Source organism: Haematobia irritans, chromosome 5, assembly GCF_050003625.1.
Source record: "Haematobia irritans isolate KBUSLIRL chromosome 5, ASM5000362v1, whole genome shotgun sequence".
In the NCBI taxonomy this organism is placed as follows: Eukaryota; Metazoa; Arthropoda; class Insecta; order Diptera; family Muscidae; genus Haematobia; species Haematobia irritans.
Window position 1 is genome coordinate 130,317 of NC_134401.1, and position 20,588 is coordinate 150,904.

The 20,588-nt window shown below is 31.7% G+C and overlaps 2 protein-coding genes and 1 long non-coding RNA gene across 4 annotated transcripts in view; 1 reads left to right on the top strand and 2 right to left on the bottom strand.

Moving 5' to 3' along the window:
* Positions 1-20,588, top strand: part of Pu (GTP cyclohydrolase punch) — a 54,084-nt gene that overhangs the window by 8,638 nt on the left and 24,858 nt on the right. The gene's annotated exons all lie outside the window — the stretch shown is intronic.
* LOC142237679 (uncharacterized) lies at positions 7,589-19,659 on the bottom strand. 2 transcript variants are annotated; one of them, XM_075309073.1, is made up of 3 exons: positions 18,690-19,659; positions 17,693-18,634; positions 7,589-7,980 (listed from the first exon to the last, which is right to left on the bottom strand). In XM_075309073.1, exons 1-3 carry the CDS (start codon positions 19,620-19,622, stop codon positions 7,729-7,731), a joined length of 2,127 nt encoding a protein of 708 aa, XP_075165188.1. In that variant the 5' UTR covers positions 19,623-19,659; the 3' UTR covers positions 7,589-7,728. The 2 variants fall into 2 exon arrangements, with proteins under 2 accessions (XP_075165188.1, XP_075165187.1); XM_075309072.1 differs by having other exon boundaries at positions 17,693-18,637.
* LOC142237681 (uncharacterized) lies at positions 13,326-13,958 on the bottom strand. Its single transcript, XR_012722546.1, has 2 exons — positions 13,559-13,958; positions 13,326-13,500 (listed from the first exon to the last, which is right to left on the bottom strand). It is a non-coding gene; the product is annotated as an uncharacterized LOC142237681 (long non-coding RNA).

The following is a 20,588-nucleotide window of genomic DNA, read 5'->3' on the forward strand; positions in this document are numbered from 1 at the left end:
TTCTACATTAAGATATAATAGCAAACACAAAATTTACCAAGCATTGTATTATTATAGCAACATCAGTTTACTACACTCATAGAAAAAAGTCTGCTAAAAACAGCAGTCGATGTTTGCTGTTATATTTTTGTACTTCAGGGCCTAATGAACAACAATTTATAAAATGTTTAGGTTATAAATTTTTCCCCAAAGCATATTTGAGAACCAAAAGTAGTTTTTGGTATATTTTTGCACAGTAATATACTTACAAGCTCCTAAATACGATCAGCAAACATTTTGTTTGCTATTAGCCTCATACCGATAAATATTCAAATTTTTGGTCAAATACTATAGATATTCATAAGATATTGTTTTAATTATGTTAGGATAGCTCCTAAGTTGAAATTTTTATTTGTTTTAGCCAAAATAAAACATGTTTTAGTGTAATCGAGCTTAAAAAATAGCAGGAAATGTTTGCTATTTCAGCAAACAGTGACTGCTGTCCCTTTTTCAGCAGACTTTCTGCTGTTTTAGCAGACTTTTCTACTGTCCCTACTAACAAATTTCTTTGGGTGTATGATATTGGTTTAATTATTTTTGCAATTATTAAATATGTGTTTTATGTCGTGCTGTATTAGTATCGTTTTAATAGTCGTATTTTTTTGCAAATGTATTTGGCAATAAATTGAATGTCCAATAAAAAATCATCCCTGATGAGGCTGGAAATAATCCCAGGGAAACGATAGATAAAAATAATTGATTAATGTAATAATTGTTTTATTCGCATTTAAAAATGAGCTGAGAACCAAAGAAAAACATTCAAAAAAGGTAATTACCAATTACATTCAGTAGCCTTCAACGAATTTTGATGTTTGTAGTAGACAGTACACAGAAAAAAATAAACTCTTTTATAGCAAGAATGAACTACGTCGTGCGATAAATGAACTAAATTATACTCCACATTTTGAGATTTCCACAAAGCGTTGTTAAACCTAGGAACATTTAATGCCCTGGTGTACTTTTTAACTGCAATTCACGAAACAACATCCTATCATAGAAGAAACAAATTACCTAAAACTATACAACAAAATCTTTGGCGCCAAATCATGACCATTTTAACCACACAGTAGTTCATTCTTACTATTTTTGGGAATACAAAAATTTTCTTTTGTTTTAGTTCATATTGAACTTACATATGTGTACCGTCATTAAACTTTATACCCACGTTTATTTCATAACATTTTTGATACATACTTAAAATGTGAAAAGTTTCATTGGGCTGTGGAAAATTTCGAAAAAATAATAAAATTTAACTATAAATTAATGGTTCTTCAAGCTCGAGGTCTTTTTAAAATATTTTATTTATTATTCCCAATATTTCGCGATTACGATATTGAATCGCTTCCTCAGGGGTCTACAATAGATTTACAATTTAACTATAATTTTTTATAATAATTTTTTGCAATAAAAATAAGCTAAATTTAGCGTTAGTTTAACTACGGATTTTCGGTGTAGTGAAAAATTTTGTTTGATTTCACGTGGAACGATATTTTACACGCACAAAATTTTCGTTTATCTTACAAAATTCCTTTGAAAACAAACAAAACGAATTGAAAAACATCAATTATCTATGTAATTCATAATATATGATTGAATTCAATGTATATCCCAATATGAGTAAATATTGGGATATTTTCTCCCGTGATGAAACTTGCGTCCAGTGTGCTTTGTGTCGTTTGTTTAGATTAAATCCGCTAAAAAGTTAAGTTCATATTTTCGCGGTTTTGATCTAAATTTTTTAATCATCTATGTAATTTATAATCTATGATTGAATTCAATGTATATCCCAATATGAGTAAAAATGGGATATTCTCTCCCGTGATGAAACTTGCGTCCATAACAATAAGTAACGTCGGGAGATCCGGGTATGTGGTGTCTATATCAAAACACGGACCGTGTGCCAAAAAGCTATTGCACTTATTTGCCCTTTTTCGTTTACACCTGAGCTACGGGTATACTCAGTTACCTTTTGTTTTACATTTCCCACTTGTTGAACAATTTTTCAATTTGAATGGCAATATAGCGGATGAAACACAACAAACTCTACAAACAATTATACGAGTATGTTCATATTGCCTTGATCTCGATTATTTAAAAACTGAATAGCTTTCAGAGATTTCAATAGTTTATTTTTATTGCAAATCAGTCAAATATTATATTAATTGTCATTTTTATTGGAAACATGACATTATTAATGATAAATTTTAAAATTGGACTTTGCGTCGACCACAAATGTTTTGTAAAAATTCCCTCTATAACATTCTCATCGAAAGTTATTGATTGGGATTGGATCAATATTTATTCATTATCTTAAAAGTCAAATCCCTTATTATAATAAAATAAGTGAAATATTTATGCTTTGTTTATTTTTTACTATTTTGAAAGTATTAAAGCATAAAATTATGTCGCAATGAAACAATGAAATGGACAAAGCAGAAACCTATAATAAAACAATAAAAAAAAAACTGCTAAATAAAACGAAATCAGTTGTTGCTTACTAACATTGCAACCTTTGCTCCTATAAAAAGCAATAAGGCAAATTAAGGACACTTATTGTTAATTCTGAAGCTTTCTACATTAAGATATAATAGCAAACACAAAATTTACCAAGCATTGTATTATTATAGCAACATCAGTTTACTACACTCATAGAAAAAAGTCTGCTAAAAACAGCAGTCGATGTTTGCTGTTATATTTTTGTACTTCAGGGCCTAATGAACAACAATTTATAAAATGTTTAGGTTATAAATTTTTCCCCAAAGCATATTTGAGAACCAAAAGTAGTTTTTGGTATATTTTTGCACAGTAATATACTTACAAGCTCCTAAATACGATCAGCAAACATTTTGTTTGCTATTAGCCTCATACCGATAAATATTCAAATTTTTGGTCAAATACTATAGATATTCATAAGATATTGTTTTAATTATGTTAGGATAGCTCCTAAGTTGAAATTTTTATTTGTTTTAGCCAAAATAAAACATGTTTTAGTGTAATCGAGCTTAAAAAATAGCAGGAAATGTTTGCTATTTCAGCAAACAGTGACTGCTGTCCCTTTTTCAGCAGACTTTCTGCTGTTTTAGCAGACTTTTCTACTGTCCCTACTAACAAATTTCTTTGGGTGTATGATATTGGTTTAATTATTTTTGCAATTATTAAATATGTGTTTTATGTCGTGCTGTATTAGTATCGTTTTAATAGTCGTATTTTTTTGCAAATGTATTTGGCAATAAATTGAATGTCCAATAAAAAATCATCCCTGATGAGGCTGGAAATAATCCCAGGGAAACGATAGATAAAAATAATTGATTAATGTAATAATTGTTTTATTCGCATTTAAAAATGAGCTGAGAACCAAAGAAAAACATTCAAAAAAGGTAATTACCAATTACATTCAGTAGCCTTCAACGAATTTTGATGTTTGTAGTAGACAGTACACAGAAAAAAATAAACTCTTTTATAGCAAGAATGAACTACGTCGTGCGATAAATGAACTAAATTATACTCCACATTTTGAGATTTCCACAAAGCGTTGTTAAACCTAGGAACATTTAATGCCCTGGTGTACTTTTTAACTGCAATTCACGAAACAACATCCTATCATAGAAGAAACAAATTACCTAAAACTATACAACAAAATCTTTGGCGCCAAATCATGACCATTTTAACCACACAGTAGTTCATTCTTACTATTTTTGGGAATACAAAAATTTTCTTTTGTTTTAGTTCATATTGAACTTACATATGTGTACCGTCATTAAACTTTATACCCACGTTTATTTCATAACATTTTTGATACATACTTAAAATGTGAAAAGTTTCATTGGGCTGTGGAAAATTTCGAAAAAAATAATAAAATTTAACTATAAATTAATGGTTCTTCAAGCTCGAGGTCTTTTTAAAATATTTTATTTATTATTCCCAATATTTCGCGATTACGATATTGAATCGCTTCCTCAGGGGTCTACAATAGATTTACAATTTAACTATAATTTTTTATAATAATTTTTTGCAATAAAAATAAGCTAAATTTAGCGTTAGTTTAACTACGGATTTTCGGTGTAGTGAAAAATTTTGTTTGATTTCACGTGGAACGATATTTTACACGCACAAAATTTTCGTTTATCTTACAAAATTCCTTTGAAAACAAACAAAACGAATTGAAAAACATCATTAATGCGCTTGTAATAAAATTTTCTTTTAACGAACGTAGTTTATGGCTAAATGCAATATCCATTCCTAAAATCTCTGGCATTAAGTTCGCATTTTCGAGAGTAATAAATTTTTTAAAGTTTACTTCTATTCAAAACATCATTTCAAAGAATATATACACCCAGAAAAAAGTGACCCCTTCTTTAAGTTAAAATGAACTCATTGTGAAGAAAGTTGAACTTCGTATAGCGCCAAAGCCATTTTTATTTGTTTGAACGATGTGATTTTCGTAGAAATTAGGAATAATGTATTCCATATATTAGTTAACATTTTCCTATATTTATGTACCACTATACTACAGAATGAAAAAATTTAACTAATTTGAATATGGAATGATTTTATTGAAATTTTTTCATTCATTTGGACAAATCTTACACATTTGTGGTAAAACTTTTACTTCATAATTAGAACTGCTTACCTTCGTTTTTAAATACAATTTGATTTATTTCTATAAGCAATTTTATCTTCAATAAAAGACATGTTTTATTAATATATTGAATATATTTATTAAGAATCAACAGCATCGAATCTCTTTGAAATATTAGTTTATTATTCCACTATTTCCAATTTCCGTGTGATATTATCAACTGTAAAACGCACTTTTTCTTCTTCTTGTACTTTTCACTTTTAATAAGTTGCTGCCTAACGATTTTGTCCTCCTTTTACAATTTCAATACCTACAAATATAAAAAATCATAAAACATTTTTGTTCCAAAAGGTTAGCGTCACTGAATATTACCTGATAATTGAAGATTCCAAAATGAAGACAAATGAAAGGGTTGTTATTCTGCTGGTGTTTTCTTCCTTTATACACTATCACGAACATTGATAGATTTATTTTTAAAAACGAAAATTGTTCTCACTAATTTAAAATAACAAATATTTTATAAATTTTATTTGTTATTTATTATATTATTTTACCATATTATTTTTTAACAATCTCTCCGTATACCAAAACAACGCGATTCCAACTAGAAAAAACAACCGACGCGCAAACATATCGATTACACCCACGCGCAAACACATCGATTACGATGACAGGTATCGATTACAGGTAGACAATAGAAATTTAGGAAAATTTCCTATATTCTAACAAGTGTGTTTCCTTAAGTTTTGAAAGGATTGCATACTTCTTAGTACGAATGAACTAAAATATTTTTCTATGCCAAGTGTTGTTCGTATGTATGAAAAACTTTCTATTATAAAGGAAGTCGCAATTATCATTTTATAAGAAATTTTACTAATTTTGAGGAAACTTGGTTTTAGTTCGGTTTTTGTTTATTTTTACGAATGCTTTGTTATCGGCATTAAGTTCGCATTTTCGAGAGTAATAAATTTTTTAAAGTTTACTTCTATTCAAAACATCATTTCAAAGAATATATACACCCAGAAAAAAGTGACCCCTTCTTTAAGTTAAAATGAACTCATTGTGAAGAAAGTTGAACTTCGTATAGCGCCAAAGCCATTTTTATTTGTTTGAACGATGTGATTTTCGTAGAAATTAGGAATAATGTATTCCATATATTAGTTAACATTTTCCTATATTTATGTACCACTATACTACAGAATGAAAAAATTTAACTAATTTGAATATGGAATGATTTTATTGAAATTTTTTCATTCATTTGGACAAATCTTACACATTTGTGGTAAAACTTTTACTTCATAATTAGAACTGCTTACCTTCGTTTTTAAATACAATTTGATTTATTTCTATAAGCAATTTTATCTTCAATAAAAGACATGTTTTATTAATATATTGAATATATTTATTAAGAATCAACAGCATCGAATCTCTTTGAAATATTAGTTTATTATTCCACTATTTCCAATTTCCGTGTGATATTATCAACTGTAAAACGCACTTTTTCTTCTTCTTGTACTTTTCACTTTTAATAAGTTGCTGCCTAACGATTTTGTCCTCCTTTTACAATTTCAATACCTACAAATATAAAAAATCATAAAACATTTTTGTTCCAAAAGGTTAGCGTCACTGAATATTACCTGATAATTGAAGATTCCAAAATGAAGACAAATGAAAGGGTTGTTATTCTGCTGGTGTTTTCTTCCTTTATACACTATCACGAACATTGATAGATTTATTTTTAAAAACGAAAATTGTTCTCACTAATTTAAAATAACAAATATTTTATAAATTTTATTTGTTATTTATTATATTATTTTACCATATTATTTTTTAACAATCTCTCCGTATACCAAAACAACGCGATTCCAACTAGAAAAAACAACCGACGCGCAAACATATCGATTACACCCACGCGCAAACACATCGATTACGATGACAGGTATCGATTACAGGTAGACAATAGAAATTTAGGAAAATTTCCTATATTCTAACAAGTGTGTTTCCTTAAGTTTTGAAAGGATTGCATACTTCTTAGTACGAATGAACTAAAATATTTTTCTATGCCAAGTGTTGTTCGTATGTATGAAAAACTTTCTATTATAAAGGAAGTCGCAATTATCATTTTATAAGAAATTTTACTAATTTTGAGGAAACTTGGTTTTAGTTCGGTTTTTGTTTATTTTTACGAATGCTTTGTTATCGGTGAATAAAATTTTCTTTTTCAGTAGTAAATTCTTATACCCAGCGAAGAAAATAGTATGAGTAAAATTCCATGCCTTATTCTAGTTAATGAACTATTCCTAACTGCTTACAGTTTAGGATTTTTTTACTGAAACGAGTAAATTTTATTATTTTTCACAAAAATTTACCTTGATGGAAATAAATTGGATAAACTATATTGATGAAAATTTTTTCCTTTAGTTTTGAAGGCACTTTTTTCTGGGTGTATAATATTTTCAATTGCAGCTTTGATTCCTTCCCAAGACATACCAAAGACGTTGTTGTAATTTTATCCTACTTTTACATACATATATATTTTTGATTTTAGCAACTCAACTCGAAATTAAGGTGGTTTCTCTTAACTCACATAAAAAAATTCTCACCAAAGGTGACTTTTAAAATTCGGCTCTCGATATATACATACAACATTACATATATTGCATTTTATAAACATATATATGTATTATGTGTGGATTGAGTGCCCAACATAAAACTATTTGGCTTTATTTTGTTTTCGCTGGATATATTTGGAGAGATATTGAAAGTTTCATATGATTATATCTATCATTGACATGTCAGATATATCAATCCACATTGAACTTAATTTTAACACACCACGTGCAACCATGTCGCACAGAAGTGTGTATTATCAGTGTATTCGAAGCCATAAAACGCCATAAATTGAACAAAAGAAAAATAAAACCTAACTACTAATTGATTTCCATTGTCTTCATTCACTAACGGACTGAATTTTGTGTACATAGGGTTTCATTTATTTATTTTGTCTGCAATTTATAAAAAATTCGATAAACATAAACGGTTCGGCATGTAATGTTGACATGCAATCACTTAAACTACCAGTTGACACATGCTGTTATGCAGGACAATTATCATAACAGTCTTCGCTTTGAAATTAGACGCCTTTTGTCCCATTCCGCTTTATAAGGGCGATGTTCGGAAAGTTTCCAAAGTCGAAAACGCTGTATATCCTTTATATGTGAGGGCATATATGCGAAAAATGTTTGCCGTGGTGGACCAGTGCCAGAACATAAATAGCCACGAATAGCTAACCAATATGTCCGACTTTGTTTCATAATAGCATTTTCCAACCGACTATAGAATCTCTCTTTAATATATTTTACCTGAAAACAGAAATTCATATTAAGTAAAAGGGTATTAGCTTTGTGGCAGAGGATGAAGTCGCGCCGCCTATTTTTGGCTAGTTGGCACTGCTGCCGATTATTCGGCTCATCTCGACGGAATATGTAAAAATAAAACTTATTGGATAAATGTTTAGGAGCCACCGTAGTGCCATGGTTAGCATGTCCGCCTTGCATACACAAAGAGTTCGATTCCTGCTTCGACCAAACAGCGGTGGATTATCCCACCTCAGTAGCGCTGGTGACATTTCTGAGTGTTTCAAGCTTCTCTAATTGGTTTCACTGAAATGTGGAGTTTAACATGGAATCGGGCAGCATTCAGTAATATGAGAGAAGTTCACCACTATGGTATCACAATGGACAGAATAGTCTATTTTTGTCGCAAAAATATTCTTTTTTCGTCAAACATAACATGCTTGCCGAAATCAGTGCATAATTTCCGAGAAAATAACATGGTTGTAACAAATATGTTAGCAATACTTTTAACATTTAAATCCGAATATAATACAACGATCAAGCACTGCTAAAACCCGGCACTAGATTTTTTGGTTGCGCGGTTATCACAATTGGTAGATTTCTACAAAAAATGGTATATTATTATACTCAGAATGTCACAATCATTACTAAGAGAAGATAAACCCCACAGAAAAACTTCTTGGTGTTCAGTCGAAATTTAGTTCAATCCCAATTTGCACACACAAAAAAAATTTCTGATTCAATCACGGAATTAATTGATCCAATTAATTGTTTAATTGAAATGTCTTCAATTACAGAAATGATAGTATCAATTAAAAAATTAATTGGAGGTCAATTAAAAAAATTTTTAAAACTCTATTAAAATTTTAATTGGAAAAATGTTCGTGAAATTTTTTTCTGTCCAGGACTCTTTGTAGGCCCGTTGGGCATGCTAACAATGGTACCAGCCAGTAGCAAAGAAAATAACTTACAATTTGTCATCCATAAGTCGAACAATTATAAATACTGGCCAAAGAAAGTCGGCGGCGGCTAAAAAAAGCGGCAAGGCTGGGCGACATCATTCTCTGACCATGTCAACTAACCGTGTTTTAAACGGATTAAAGGTGATAAGGTGTTCGATAAAACAAGAAGCTTTTAGTGAAACACACCAAAAATATGTCAAATATAATAAAACAAAACTTAGTCAAAACTCTACAAGAGGCTTTGTAGCATATATATGCTACATATATCGTACTGCATTTTACCACACTGAAAAAACAGTGAACCCACCATGCAGAAAACTTTTGGTTGATTTTAGAAAATGTTTAATATTTTTAGAAAATTTTAACTAAACAGTATTACAAACGTTGGCACCACGCCGATATTACAAAAATAAGTAAATATTTTTCGACAAATTCAAGAAAATTTATTAGACATAAATAATTTTTTTCACTTGTTAAAGAAAATTTTGTAGTTTGAAGGAAAAAGTTGGAGTTCAAAAGTGCAAGAATGTCGTTAGTGATATAGGAAGTTCATGATGGACCCATTTGTAGTAAAATTTACAAATTTAAAGAAATAATGAACTATTTTGTGAGATATACGAATTTAGTAAATCTTTATGCTTAATTTGTGTATAATGTTTTCCCGGTTTTTAGTTCATTTAACTAAAGCACACAAAAAAATATTAGGGTTAAGCAAACTTTCTCCAAACATAATAATTCCATGAACTAAAATAAAGATAAATTGGCTTTAGTGAAATAGAGACTTCACTTTTTTTGAGTGCGTATTGAGTTTGCTTGTTTCGTTTGTTTTATGTTTTGAAATATTTATATGTTCATATGCCAAGTTCCAAAGTCAAAACATATGTCTATTGAAGATATTGTTTACATCATAAAATGATCTAAATGATATTATTAAAATATTTAAGCATAAAGGAAGAAATATTTGAACTTAGTTTACTTCTGAGTTAAGCTTCAATGTCGATTATTTTGAATTTTAATGAAACCAAAAAAGCAGACTTAGTTAGCGACAAATGCTACCACATATTGCTATCAATTACCAAACTAGATATTAACGTCAAAAGTAATATTGCTTTAACATTAATATTGCTTTAACATTTGTTTAATTCTAAACTCAGTGTCATCCAGAACAGACAGCAATAATTCATTACGGGAATTTACACATTCCTACAAATGGAAATACATGGAAATTCATAAATGTAATGAAGAGAGTATCAGATATCATATCATTTATTTTTAAATTTATTCTAAATGGATACATATAAAGGGTGATTCTTTTGAGGTTAGGATTTTCATGCATTAGTATTTGACAGATCACGTGGGATTTCAGACATGGTGTCAAAGAGAAAGATGCTCAGTATGCTTTGACATTTCATCATGAATAGACTTACTAACAAGCCACAACGTCGAATTTTCAGTGAATGGGCCCTAGAAAAGTTGGCAGAAAATCCGCTTTTTTATCGACAAATTTTGTTCAGCGATGAGGCTCATTTCTGGTTGAATGGCTACGTAAATAAGCAAAATTGCCGCATTTGGAGTGAAGAGCAACCAGAAGCCGTTCAAGAACTGCCCATGCATCCCGAAAAATGCACTGTTTGGTGTGGTTTGTACGCTGGTGGAATCATTGGACCGTATTTTTTCAAAGATGCTGTTGGACGCAACGTTACGGTGAATGGCGATCGCTATCGTTCGATGCTAACAAACTTTTTGTTGCCAAAAATGGAAGAACTGAACTTGGTTGACATGTGGTTTCAACAAGATGGCGCTACATGCCACACAGCTCGCGATTCTATGGCCATTTTGAGGGAAAACTTCGGAGAACAATTCATCTCAAGAAATGGACCGGTAAGTTGGCCACCAAGATCATGCGATTTGACGCCTTTAGACTATTTTTTGTGGGGCTACGTCAAGTCTAAAGTCTACAGAAATAAGCCAGCAACTATTCCAGCTTTGGAAGACAACATTTCCGAAGAAATTCGGGCTATTCCGGCCGAAATGCTCGAAAAAGTTGCCCAAAATTGGACTTTCCGAATGGACCACCTAAGACGCAGCCGCGGTCAACATTTAAATGAAATTATCTTCAAAAAGTAAATGTCATGGACCAATCTAACGTTTCAAATAAAGAACCGATGAGATTTTGCAAATTTTATGCGTTTTTTTTTTTTAAAAGTTATCAAGCTCTTAACAAATCACCCTTTATAAAGGCATACGAATGTGTAGGTTAGGTTAGGTGGCAGCCCGATGTATCAGGCTCACTTAGACTATTCAGTCCATTGGGATACCACATTGGTGAACTTCTCTCTTATCACTGAGTGCTGCCCGATTCCATGTTAAGCTCAATGACAAGGGACCTCCTTTTTATAGCCGAGTCCGAACGGCGTTCCACATTGCAGTGAAACCACTTAGAGAAGTTTTGAAACCCTCAGAAATGTCACCAGCATTACTGAGGTGGGGTAATCCACCGCTGAAAAACTTTTTGGTGTTCGGTCGAAGCAGGAATCGAACCCACGACCTTGTGTGTGCAAGGCGGGCATGCTAACCATTGCACCACGGTGGCTCCCCACCGAATGTGTAAAATAATAAGGTTTAACCGCAGCACAAAAATTTTAAAGGTCGAAAAGCCGATTTTTTCACTTTTAAAAAAAGTCGATTTTTTAAAAAGTCATCCTAAAATTTGGACCCGTAAGCGAGTTAATTTTAACTAACTAGTGTAAATCAATATTTAATAAATATTTTTTTAACAAAAGAAATTAATGTTTTGGATTTCGTCGACCACCCAATTGCTACATTATTATTTAGTATTAACCGCCTTTTGCAATACAAACCCTTTAGAAACATTTATTAAATTTTATTTTATTAATTTATAAAATATTACCTTTTGTCCGGGCGGCTCTTATACTCATCAACAACCAAATGTTACTTTATTTGTTTCTTGCTTGGCTGTATGTATTCATTAACACATACGCGTGTCTATTTATAGAACAATACATGTTTCGAAGACGAGCTATTGTCCAGAAATAAATTCACTTAACGGTAGTTAGAATTGTAATTTATCGTTAGGTAGTTAATATTAAAAAACGAAATTTTGTATTAAACTGGACTTCGTAATACAGTAGTTTTCGCTTATAGTTCATCGCACACACTGAAAAAAACTGTGAACCCTCTAGGAAAGAAAATTTTAGTTAATTTTAGAAAAATTAGATTAATTTTAACTAAAATGTATTAGAAACGCAGATGTCACGCCGATTTCACAAAAAGGTAAATATTATCCGACAAATTTATTAGAAATTAAAATTTTTCTTCACTTGGGACCTGTTCGAAACCGAAACTTTTTACTAGCATTGTAAAAATTTTACGTAAATCGAGGTGAGTATAATTTCACTAGCCCAGGGGCTAGTAAGAAATTTGACATCTGTTGAAAATTCTTGACATTTACGACATCACTACACCCTCAAAAATAATCGCTTCTCTAACATATGTTCCAAACATATTTTGCAGGAAGCACATATATTATTGGATATTGCCGAAACATTATTATGTTTGTTTTATGTGAACATATTATATGTTTGGAAGCATTTTGAACCCAAAAATATTATATGCTTGGAAGAATTTTCTCCCCAAGAAGATTGTGCTCATTCCCACACATAATTTTCACTTCCACGAAATTTTTAGTTCTTGGCACCTTTTTCTGTAATACAAATAATGTTGAAGAAATTACTCAATTTTATAATTTTTTTAAATGTTACTTTTCGCCTGGACGGAGAATCAAACCGGGAATCATGCAAATTGTAAGCCAACACACTACCACTGGGCTGTTATAGTCACCAATAGACAATTATCGTTATAAGTTACATTTATATAGCATAGTTTGCAGCGCCCATGAGCCCATGCAAACATAACATTATTTAACAGAAACATACATTTGTTGGCCACGTGGAGCAGTGATTAGCATACGTTCCGATTTCTTTTAACGAACCAAGAAAAAAAAAATTGTGCCCATAATGCCAACCCAGCGGCGTAGTTCATGTGGTTGGAAGGCCTCCTTCCAGGCCTGTCTAAGCATTACAGAGGCCTGCTTAGGACATTACACCTTCCTTTCCATTTAACATAGGGTGAGATTGGAGGGCAAGGCCTTATTTGTAGCTTCCATAAAAGACCCTTCACCAGCCCTCCAAAAAGAAGGAGGCTTACAGGAGTGTATATAAAACACCTACATAATTACTGATAATATAACTACTTCTCACGTCCTTCCTATTGTAGGCATGTTGTAGCACTATACGGGTTCTCGTTTAGGAAGGCCTTCCATACACATTCCCAAAATAATGCCTTTATGATAAATAAAAAAATACGGTATTAAATTTGTATGCTTTTGTTTCAAATTTATTTATTTTTAACATGAAAAAAGGTTAGCGTTCAGAGATATATAAAAACATAAAGAAAATGTCAAGTCACTCCCCAAGATATCACTATATTTGATTCGTCTGGGCTCTATATTCTTTCTGCGTTTCGGTAAATTTATTGTCAAGATCTGAAAGAACTAAAATGCATTAAAAAATTAAAATAATAAAATAAAATTAAAGACTTACCGTTAGAGTTTTATACTTAAGGTTACTATCGCAAATGCGAAACACTTTATAATTTGGAAGACGTACGTACTTTACCAGATCAAGAATTCAACTAACGAATAGCATGTACTGGCGTACGCTAAATTATTATCCACATGGCATTAATGAAAATATTTTCTGACATAAATAGTTATACATTTCAAATGTTGCTATGTTTCATTTTTGTTTTTGTTTGGGGGTAGAAAATGTTAAAATACAATTCCTCTAACATACACGAAATCCTACGCATTCCTAATAGCTTATTTTTGGAAGTGGAAAGCAATGCAATTACATGCCTATTCATTTCTATGATATAACCGTTTTACTTCCAAAGGCATTACAAATGCATTCTAATTATAAATTAATAGGAATGTAAACAATTTTAAAGCTCTCTTTTAAACGAGAGCACAAGACATCTCTCTTGCTATATAATTTTAACACCCATGCTATACAACTTGCTATAAAGAAGGCAGAGAGAATGTCCGTGTGCATAAAATGAAAAAAGTAAATGAATCGCAATGCTTAAATACAGGTCTGATTTTAGAAGGCTTCCGATGAATGTAAAATCAGTACACATGCATGCCTTATAAACACAACTCCTTCCAATTTAATGCATTTAACATGCCTGAATTCGCAAGGTCCTTCTCGATTCCGCCGCTGGGAAAATGATAAACAAAACACATGTCCACACATACATAAAATGCTGCTCTCAAGACGAAAACACACGCTGTTTTTTTTTTTTTTCAAATGTCTATTCTCTTGGTTCCGAATGTCTATTCTCTTTACTCCGAATACTCATTCTAATATTCAAATTAAATAATATTTAGATTTAAGCATATCAAATTTTTGGCCTTATCATATAACAGTTTTCCGAAACAACATATACAAATAGCTCTCTTTTCATTCTCTCACTGTGTTATGTTGATATCTTTCGTCAACCCTCCCGGTTTCCATCTCTATTTCTTTCTCTATACTCTCTCTCTCTCTCTCTCTGAATAAAATATCACAACATATATATGTTTAATCGAAATTTGTAAATTTATATATGTTTACATTCACAGATATTATTTTTATAAAACATTTATGCCCCAAACATAATATATTCTAACATATTAACATATGTGTCCCAAACATTTAGTGTTAGTTTAGGAACATTACATGTTTGCACTTAAATATATTGTGTTTAAAAATTGTGCCCGAAACACTTTTTGTTTATATCGGAACATATAAAAAACATATTTTTCTAACAGTGTAGGCTTGGCATGTTTTGATTATATCAAAACAAACAAAAAGTAGTTTTATTTGTTAAAGAAATGAGTACACTAAATTAGCAATTTTTTCACCATAGTAAATTGATATCTCACTATAGTAAAAAGTTTCGGTTTCGAACAGGCCCTTGTTAAAGAAAATTTCGTAGTTTGAAGGAAAAAATTGGAGTTCAAAATTGCAAAAATGTCTTCGTAATACAATAGTTTCCATCGCACACCCTGAAAAAACAGTGAACCACTAGGAAAGACAATTTTAGTTAATTTTAGAAAAATTGAATTAATTTTAGAAAAATTTAATTAATTTTAGAAAATGTTAACTAAACTGTATTAGAAACGCAGATGTCACGCCGATTTCACAAAAAAGGTAAATATTTATCGACAAATTCAAGAAAATTTATTAGAAATAATTATTTTTCTTCACTTCCCAGCAAAAAAAAGCGTCGCCAAAAAAGTAATGAAAATGTTCTTTTTGGATCCGGAAGTGGTGCAAAATTGACGCAGAAGCGATGAATTTAACATGAATTTAACTGAATTTGCATCACTTCTTTAGGTGTGATCCGAATTCAATGTTTTGGATGTAAATTAAAAAATTCTGTGATATTTTGTCAAATAAATAATTTTTATATTTTTTTTATAATTTTTAATGGATTCTAACGCTTGTCGGAAACCTTTGACCTCAAATATTTTCAAAAATTCACAATTGGATTTAGCATTTTTTTCGACAAAACTTAAATGATTTGTACATTTTATGAATTCTTACTCTGTTTTTAACCTATTTGAAACAAAAAAAGTTAAAATTACCGATTTAAAGTATGAAAAAACCAAAATATAAAAAATTTAATTAAAATAATTTTTTGGGTAGTTAAAATAAAGAACATAATTGGGTGCATCTTCTGGAAGTGCTTTTCAAGTTGTATCCACTTCCATTTTTTTTTTGCTGGGTTGTTAAAGAAAATTTCAAAATTGCAAAAATGCAAAAATGTATTTAGTGTCATACGAAGTTCAAGATTATCACATTATTGGTAAAATATTGGGTTGTTAAAGAAAATTTCAAAATTGAAAAAATGTATTTAGTGTCATACTAAGTTCAGGTTGATCGCATTATTGGTAAAATTTACAAATTTTAAGAAATTCTGAACTATTTTGTGGGAGACACGAATTTGTTAATCTTTATAATTGGAAACTTTCTTAAAACGTAATAATTGCATGAACTCAAATAAAATTAAATCGGCTTTAGTGAAATATAGGGTTCACTTTTTTTGAGTGCATATGGGAGATTTTCACATATAGTCCAAAGATCATTCTTCTAGTATCATTATGACATAAATTTCATACATATACGAGTAGTTTGCTGAATAATCCATTTCAAAAATGGACACCTGCGGTCGCCAAAATGTTGTCCACATTTGGGAGGTGTCATGTTATTAGAAGTTAATTTTAAGGCGATAATATAGCAAACGTCTCAGGACAATTATCCATTTTTGAGATGTGTCTGGGTTTCAGAGTGTCCAAGTTTGCATAGAAATAACATAATTTTGAAAAGTGTTTTTCAATGTTACACCGCGTATAAATTGGCCATTTTTGATACCAGGTGTAGTACGTACGTACACTCAAAAAGAGGTTTACTTGAATCCAAAGATTTTGACATTTCGTTAAAGATTTTGGTATTGATTCCGAGCCAAAGACGCAGCATCTTTGAAACCTATATAGCTTTAAATCTAGCATGTTATCTCGTTATATCTCGTTCATCAAATTTTCATTCTCTTTTTGCGATATATTAACTGGAGCTGTCATTCGGGATCGATTTTTATAAATCCCGGGATTTGGGATTTCAAAATATAGAATCGCGGGATCCCGGGATTATCCGAAATTATCCGAGATTTTTTCGGTATCCCGAAATTTTCGGTAAATTAGTCCAACTCAACAAATGAACAAAAGAAAAACAAAACATTATGACAAAAATAAATTAAAACCCGATTTCATATCAATATCTTACTCAGCAAAACATTTTAAACATTTTTTGATTAGATTAGGTATATTTTCGTACACTTTTGTTAATCCTTTTGTAGTTCATCATTTTAAGCAACTTCTTCGCGACTACGATCTTGTCATATTGTCGACGGACCTTTTATCATTTCCTGGGATTTGGGATTAATCCCGTCCCGAAATCCCGGGATGTCACCCGGGACAAAAAGCGCTATGTAGAAGCTGCTCTAAATCATCAGCGCTGATTCGGTTGTTATGTAAGCAGCTGGTACTGCCTCTCTCCCTTACAATCCTGCTGAAATAGTGCTTCATTTTTTGCTGGGAAATACCCAAAAAAATTTTTTTGAAGCAAAGTTTATAAACTTTCTTTTGTCCTTAATATTGTGTAAATTGCGTGTCTCAAAATGTAGGGTGTATAATCTCTTATATTAGGTCAATATTTTTTTCAGTGTACCCAGTTTGATATGTGCTACAAGTTACCATTGGCAATGTGTAATATGATTTATACATATATTCCATAAAGGGCTTTATAATAGCCCCTAGTTATAGCTTTTATTTTGAACATTCTTGGTGTGGTAGTAAAAACTACAGACAAGGTCTACTGCACTGGAAGAAGAGTTTTCTTTTCTGGGGAACGAAATTTTACACAAACGGCGCAATAAACTTTTTTAAGCAAATGAAAAAAAAAAAATAGAGACACTCGGAATGCTTCTTATAAATTCAGGTTTGTTCGCTCTTGATTTTTATTTGTCTAAAATTCCGCTCCAGAGAAAAGTAGTTTTTCTTTGAGTGATTTACTCGTAAATTCAATTTGTATGTCTAAATAATAAAGATCGATGCGCCTGAATACAATTATACATACCTTATTGCCTAAATAGTCCTTACAGTTGTAGTTGATGAATTTATTTTGGCCAAGTTGGTCTGTTGTAGGGGTAGGAAAATCAAATGAAATATTGTCTAGCGCATGAAATACTCTTAACGAATAACGGAAGGACGCACGTCTGTCCCTAGCACTATACACCTTTCCAAAACGTCGTGCTATCCATTCTCTCAGCATTGGTAGTTTGTGGGCATTGGGCAGTTGTGCCAAAACAAATTTAGGATTTTTTTGCATGCGCTGAAAGCTTTCGAAAAGCATTTTATCCAAAAGTGCTTTGTCTTTGACACCAATAGACGTGAGATCTTGTCTACATGCGGATTCGCTTGAAAATAAATAAAGCTTCGATTTAGCCTCACCAAGTTCATTCAATGTTGCTATGTCCTTGTCTAAGGCCTCGAGGAAAGCCTTTTTAATCATTTTGCTATTCATTTCATCACTGGAGTTGTGCTTTGCGGTTTGAAGGAATATTTTCCTGTAGTCAAAGAAATAGGGGGTATTAGTTGTAGGTGAGTGGAAATACATTTGGGATTGTTTGGAAAAGTCGTCTTCATAACCATAGTCATATCTCTCTAAGTATTTTTTCGCAAATAAGGACATTTGGGATGTGAACTTTCCGGACAATAAGAGACCAATATAACCATCATCTAAATTTGTTCGCATTAGGTTATCAACGACAATTTCCTCTGGACCGTTTCCGTAAGGAGAGTTATCATTATCCGAATGGCATTTCCTGCAAATGCGTCTGTCCTCCATTGTGTTGGCACATTTGTCATCATAATTGCCAATAACCGCATCCGTCTGGTCTGAACCACTTGTGATGGTTCTGACAATTAGGTTCCTTCTTATGGTTTTTGTCTGATATCGGAAACTACACATTTGTTTCTTAATCTCGGCGTCGATTGTTTCCTTGATCCGTCGAGAGTGCTGCTAAAAAAGTGACACATAATGGAATTGTTTATAACCTCTACATTTATATTACCTCACTGGTATCAGTACAGTTACTGAAATATCTCCTAAGGCATTTATCTCGAAACATTATTTTCAGTTTACATCGATGTTGTTCTTCAATCTGCTTTAGAGCTTTGTGATACCCACACAATGACTTGATGGCGGCTGAATCAATATTAGCTGCGCCAAGGTTTTCAAAAATATTGGCCACTGCGTTCTGTATAAGATTGAATGCCACCCTCCGGCCAGGATGAAAGTCATATTCGGCATACCATCGGTTGCATTCATTTTGAACAACATGGTTTGGATCAGCATAATCCGAGTACGTATTAAACTGTACCTTAAAATGTGGTATGTTAAGGGTCAATGATTTGCCATAAGGTTGAGGACGTTGAATTTTTTCAAAATATGGCAGTATATGAGCCGTTTTGGCCGTAATAGTTTTAGAAAATGAATGTGAGTAGTCTCGTTGGCCTTGCCTTCGAACTTTATTCGTCCGTATTCCATATTCATTGGCTAATGGTAGTATTCTATCCAGTTCCCGCAGCGTAGTGATCATGTCCAAGTGACATATGGACGAACAAATCAGTTGTTCATTGAGACTAAAGTTGTTCTGCGATGGGGTTTTGTAAAGCCATTCCATCAAAAACCAAAGGAATGCCAGGTCGTTACCACGACTTAACAGCATTAGGAATTTCAGTTCCCTCGATGATGGTAGAGGTTCCAAACCAATCATATACAGACAAGTTTTAACTCGATGGGAGGTTCTTTGTTCAAGATCATCTCGGATTGCTCTGAATAGTTGATCAGTACCTTGCAAATGAAAAATGGAAGTTCCACGAAACCACGGAGGTATATCCTTTTTGCGTAAAAAGTCTCGGAGTAGGAGCTCGCCCGTTAATCTGTCCCTTTTCTTTAGTTTTGCCGGTTGCATTGCACTTTTTGAATTTCGAAAAGCGTTCATTTTGAAATCAAAAACAATTGAAATGTATAAGACGGTACAAAATGTAATTCTAATATTGGCACATGAATGCAAAACTACTCTGATAAAAGAGTTATACAACCTGTTATGGCAGCATAAATAATGTGACATATGCAATTATATAATAAATGTATAATAATTATATAATAATCATGTAACACATTAACATAAAAAATTTCCTACAGAATAACATTTAAGATGGAAAATGATATCTAAAATGTTAAGATGTTTAAGGAAATAGATTCGTCGCTATGATCTTCATGAAATCATAAAAAATAATTTTAACAATTATTTATTGACTAATACCTTGTTTATTTGTGATTATAATTTTATGAAAGCAAGCATCGCCTGTTTGTATACACTCTTTTTGGTTCACTTTTTCGGCCTTTCCAGTAACAAATTTCGAGATATTTGCCACTCCTTTGGTCATATGTTTCACGTAAGCCGCCTTGTTATGTGTACACATAATAAATCATATTTCGAATAAATTCATGGAAAAACAACAAAGTAAACTTAGTTAAATTTGTCGGTATTTGGAATTTGTCACCATTTGTTAATGAAGTCCAAGCATTTACAATTATGTTCATCTATACGTTGGAACGTGAGGGTATAGAAATATTTGCCGTGCAAATATATTCATGCTTATAATAAATAAACGATTCATTTACGCTAACTGTATTGCAAAACATTATATAGACAAAGAAACGTAATTCATCGGCGGTTGAAGACCACGGTAGTGCTACACGTGAAGTAATAAAACGCTATATAACAAAACGGGTATCGCAAACATTTGTTTTTGTTTACAGTTTAATTTTTTAATTTCTTCGAAAAATTTAAGCTTTAGGATCGAACAAAAACAGTATGTTTACACATACTCCAAAAGATTCCTATGGCGATCGCTGCCCTTTGCAGCGTTCACCAATTTCTCCAGTCCATTTAAAGAAGTAG

Excerpts from the sequence above, each read along its gene's own strand:
- LOC142237679 (XM_075309072.1), bottom strand. The coding sequence starts at position 19,622 with ATGAACGCTTTTCGAAATTCAAAAAGTGCAATGCAACCGGCAAAACTA. Across the intron at positions 18,638-18,689 it reads ACTGTACTGATACCAGTGAG|CAGCACTCTCGACGGATCAA; the intron begins GTAATATAAATG and ends TCACTTTTTTAG. Across the intron at positions 7,981-17,692 it reads AGGACTATTTAGGCAATAAG|GTAAAATATATTAAAGAGAG; the intron begins GTATGTATAATT and ends TTCTGTTTTCAG.